At 54.3% G+C, this 4,508-nt stretch overlaps 1 protein-coding gene across 1 annotated transcript; it reads right to left on the reverse strand.

Moving 5' to 3' along the window:
• Positions 1-4,215, reverse strand: vgf (VGF nerve growth factor inducible; the record flags this gene model as incomplete). Its single annotated transcript, XM_056576144.1, has 2 exons — positions 1-3,296; positions 3,384-4,215. Coding segments are annotated over 2 exons (2,025 nt in total), but the record flags the coding sequence as incomplete, so codon positions are not given.
• Between the last annotated feature and the right edge of the window lie 293 nt (positions 4,216-4,508).

Below are 4,508 nucleotides of genomic sequence, written 5' to 3' on the forward strand. Positions count from 1 at the left end.
CAGACGGTTTTATTAAAAAATATTGAACTTTATTGATTCTTTCTGTGTAGCAAAACTAGTCATTAACATGCGCATTTTCAGACGCATGTTTTTCAGTATTTTGTTTGTACTATAGTAACAACGAGTACAGCATTAAGACCATGGACAATAGTTGCCTTGTACAACACTCAACACATTTGTCACATCATTTCATTTTTTTATATTTTTCTGTTTTGATATTTCTTCAGAGAAGCAACACGTTTGAGATGCAAGTATATATTAACATGCAGACATTTTGCTTTCTCTGCTTTCTCTTTGCTAAGCCCTTATTATTAATTCCTCCAACCTCCCCCTCACGTCTTCAATGTGAAAATGACTTCAAATAATATAATGTCCTTTCCTTTTTTCTCCTAATCCATTTATCTTTTTTTTGCTCAAACAAATAGGCACAATTATTGACTAATCATATCAGAATGTTTTCTGTGTTATCATTCCGATATATTTCTGATATTTTGCCATTACTTTCACGCACTTTCCCCAGCATCCCTTGAATGCAGTTTGGACTGAGATTACACCACAAACTGGCACTTGTTCCAATCTTAATATTTTCAATATATTTCAATACTCACAATTATTTTTAATCAACCTTTTTAATGGGCAAGATTGTCAATGCCTTGATTTTGTTTTGGCGGTTTGATATGTTTTCTAAAGATGGCAATACACATGTATCACTATTTTTACCACAATAACTAAGGTGCAATTCATTTTCTATCTTATTTTGTTAGTAACGATGGATCTAATGAGGAATTATTCATAATTATTCCAAATAAACCAAATCCATACTGATACCAAAGGTAAGCTAACAGCTCAACAGCCTTGTACAGGTTTTTTTTTGCCAAATGTATAAATGATCAACGTATGGTAGCAGTGTTTACATTTTTAACTCCTACAGTATATCCATTTTAAAATCACAATGCACAGTATCTCAACATTACCGTATGGTTTTAAAACTCATGTATATTCCCTCTACTTTGTAGATTCTTGTTTACAGATAACACGGTGCTTCAATAAAAGAGATGTATAAAACCCATGAATACCAATGAGGTAGGGCCAGCTATTACAAAAGGCATTTCTTAACCAAATGTCTTGAACACAACTCGTTCATTTGTCCACAGACTTGTATGAAATGGATACTATTTTTGTAACTGTTTGGTAGAAAAAAAATCATAAGATATTACAAAAACATGGAAAAAGACTCATAAATCGATAGCACTTAAAAGGGGAACAACCATTCAAATGTGACTTGCCTTGGTTTGCATTACCTGAGTCAAATTCAAACCCTTATCACTCCCTCCAGCCTGCTCCTATCCCTTCTATTGACTCGTCTCCAATGGGTCTAACAGATTGTTGATTTAGTCTCTCAAAGACCTCTCGAACGGTGCCAAAATTGAATAACCGCCTAACGAAATAAATAAAACAGGTAACACCCCCCGTACGGTTTAAATCGGGGTATGGCACCATAGCAACAAGGCAATAAGGTTATGCAGAAGCATGAGTCATCACTTCAGGGTTGCGGCGTTACATGATCAGTGTGGTGCTCTGAAGGGCTCTCACAGCCCTCTGTGTGGAGTGCATCTCGCTGCTCACAAAGAGCCGTCATGGAACAAGTGAAAATACACCACGAAAAATAGCTTCCAAATGTCCCCCCCCCTCAATCGGCTGAAGCTGAAACACGTTATTCTCCGAACATTCGTCGGCTCTCTTGGTGTTCCGCACCGTTCCCCGAAAGGTAGAACGAAAAGAATCGTCGGCCGACATTACGGTCGCTGAGCGATACGATTCTGTCGACGGAATCGACGACGCGTGCGTCTGCCGTTTCTAGTCTTTTTTCAATATACAAACGTGGTTTAAGAGAACGGCGCCTCAGGCCTCGAGTACCGACACAAGAACCGTCCGAATCTGTACCTCAGCCTCAGCCTCGGCCGCCGCGCTCCTGCCTTCAGAAACCCTCCGTTCCCCTTCCCCTCTCCGGGTACTGAGCGAACACGTCCACGGGTCCCAGCTCCGCCTCCTCTTCAATGTGCTTTACCGCCTCTCTCTGACCGCTCCACCGCCGTCGCCTCTTCACTGGAACTTCCTCAGCCGTCGAGCGAGCATCTGCTGCACATCGACATCGTCATAGTTACCATCGTCCGCCTGGTCACCGAGGCGAGCCTCCCTGCCGACCACGGGTGCGGGCGGGTAGTAGAAGCGACTGCGGGGAGGGGGCGCCAGGCGTCCGGCGGTCCACGAGGGGCTGCGGGGGTCGGCGTTCCGCTGGAACGTCTGCAGGTACGTGGGGAGGAGGTAGTTCTGGTAGTACGACCTCTGGACGGACGCGGGGGGCTTCCTCAGCCTCGGCTGGACCCAGCTGTGGTAGTGGCGTTTGGGCGTGAAGTCGTAGTCGTAGCGGGGCGGGGTCCCCCGGGGGTTGCTGAAGGCGTAGGGGTAGGCGTTGGGAAGGTAGTAGCGGGGTTTGGGTTTTGGCGGAGACGGTAGGTAAACGGGGTAGTACCCTCTGTAGGGGGTCTTCTGGTAAGGGCCAGGGTAGGCCGTGTAGGGGGGGTAGCTGCCCCAAAAGGTCCTTTGGGGTTTGGCGATGAATCCTTTGTTTGACGAAAGGGACGTTTGGAGTTGGGGGAAGATGTCCAAGTTGGACGGCTTTGGCTTCATAGGTTTGCGCCAAGGGTCCTGATTGGTCAACGCTGACTTGCTTCCTGGGTTCTCTGAGAACCAAGTCTTCAATGGATTGACCGCCTGGGCGGACTGCTTCGGCGACAGATAGTTGATTTGATTGATGGGCGACGCCGACATCCCTTTGACGGATGAGGAGGCGAGCGAGGAGGAGGGGCGGAGCCAGGGGGACATCTGCGACGGGAGCTCCTTCTTCTTCTTCTTCTTCTCCACGTCGTTGATGATGTCCACCACGTCGTCGGCGGGGAGGTGCAGCTTGCTGGAGATCTCGATCAGCTTGTCGATGGTCTGGGGGTCGATGTCGTCCTCCTCGTCCGCCTCCTGGACCTCGTTGGACCGCTTGTCCTCGGCCGTGTTCAGCAGCGAGGGGTGCTTCCTGCCCTGCTCCCGGTACTTCCTCTTGCCGCCGTTCTGCTTGACCATGTACTGCAGGAGCATGTCGGAGGCGATGTCGGCCAGCTTCTCCTCCTCCACCTTGGCCCTCTGCACCTCGGCCGCCTGCCGGCGCACCTCCTCCTGCTCCGCCTTGGCCTGGGCCTCCTCCTCCTCGGGGCTCAGGTCCTCGTCCTCTTCCTCCTCCCCCTCTTCGTCGCCGCCCTCGCCCTCGTCCTCCATCATGTCGTCGGTGTCGGGCGAAGGCGCCGGGTGTGGCGCCGTCTCGGCCGGAGAGCCGGCACGCGCCTCCTCGAACTCGTCCATGAAGTTGCCGCCGCGGAACGAGGGGAAGCCCAGGCCCTTCTGCGTCTCCTCCTGCCAGCGCAGCTTCTCCCTGCCGCGCGGCGGGCCTTGGGCCTTGTGCCGCGGCAGGACGTCGTTGGAGCCCCGCCCCTCCCGCTCCCCGTCGTCACGCTTGCTGGCGGCGCCCAGGCTGGGGAACTCCTTCATCATGGCCTCCAGGTTCTTCAGCTCCTCTGCGTTCAGCTGCTCCTCCTCCTCCTCCTCGTTTCGCGGCTCCCCGTCGAGGTCGCCGGGCGCGGCGGGGGCGGAGCCCTGACCTTTGATCCCCGTCGGCTCCTCCCCCGCGACGCCGGGCGGCGGGGCGGGTTTCACCGGGACCACCTGGCTCACGGTGCGGCTCGTCACCTTCTCCGTGAGCCGCTCCTCTTCCTCCCGCTTATCCTGGCGTTCCCGCTCTTCCTGGCGCTCCCGCTCCTCGCGGCCCTGCAGGGCGGCGGCCGCCATCACAAGCTCCAGCTCCGGCTGCTCCCGCTCCCGGTCCCGCTCCCGGCTCTCCGCCGCTCGGACCGCCGGCTCTTTGGGGTCGTCGGTGGTCGCATCGGCCCCCTCGTCGCGCTCCTCCTCTTCCTCTCCCCCGGGCCTCGGTCGGACCTCCTCCTCCTCCTCCTCCTCCCACGCTCCCCTCGCGGTCTGCGGCTTGTTCAGCGCCTCTAGCAGGACCGCCGCCAGCGTCTTGGGATCCACGTCCTTGAAGAGCTCCTCCTCCTCCCCTTCCTCATCTCGGGCCCCCTCCACTTCGTCGGCCCCGCCCCGCCGGGCCCCGGGTACGAGCGCGGGGGCTCTCCAGGGAACCTCGGGGGTCTGCAGGGAGCCCACGGCGGGGGGGGGCGGGGGGACGGGGCTGGGGGCGCAGAGCGACGGGAGGCAGGCTCCCGTCAGGAGGAAGAGGAGGGCGAGGGCACCTGGGGCCCCACGGTGACGGTACATGGCCGCTCGGAATGGACCACCCCCGGGGCGGCTGGAGGTCAGTGCGGAGAACGACTCCTGAGAGAGGCAGAGGAGAGAAGAAGAGTTCTGTTAATGTAGAACATTAGATAAACAGAAAAAAAATAATCATG

The sequence above is a fragment of the Gadus chalcogrammus genome, chromosome 17 (assembly GCF_026213295.1).
Source record: "Gadus chalcogrammus isolate NIFS_2021 chromosome 17, NIFS_Gcha_1.0, whole genome shotgun sequence".
NCBI lineage: Eukaryota > Metazoa > Chordata > Actinopteri > Gadiformes > Gadidae > Gadus > Gadus chalcogrammus.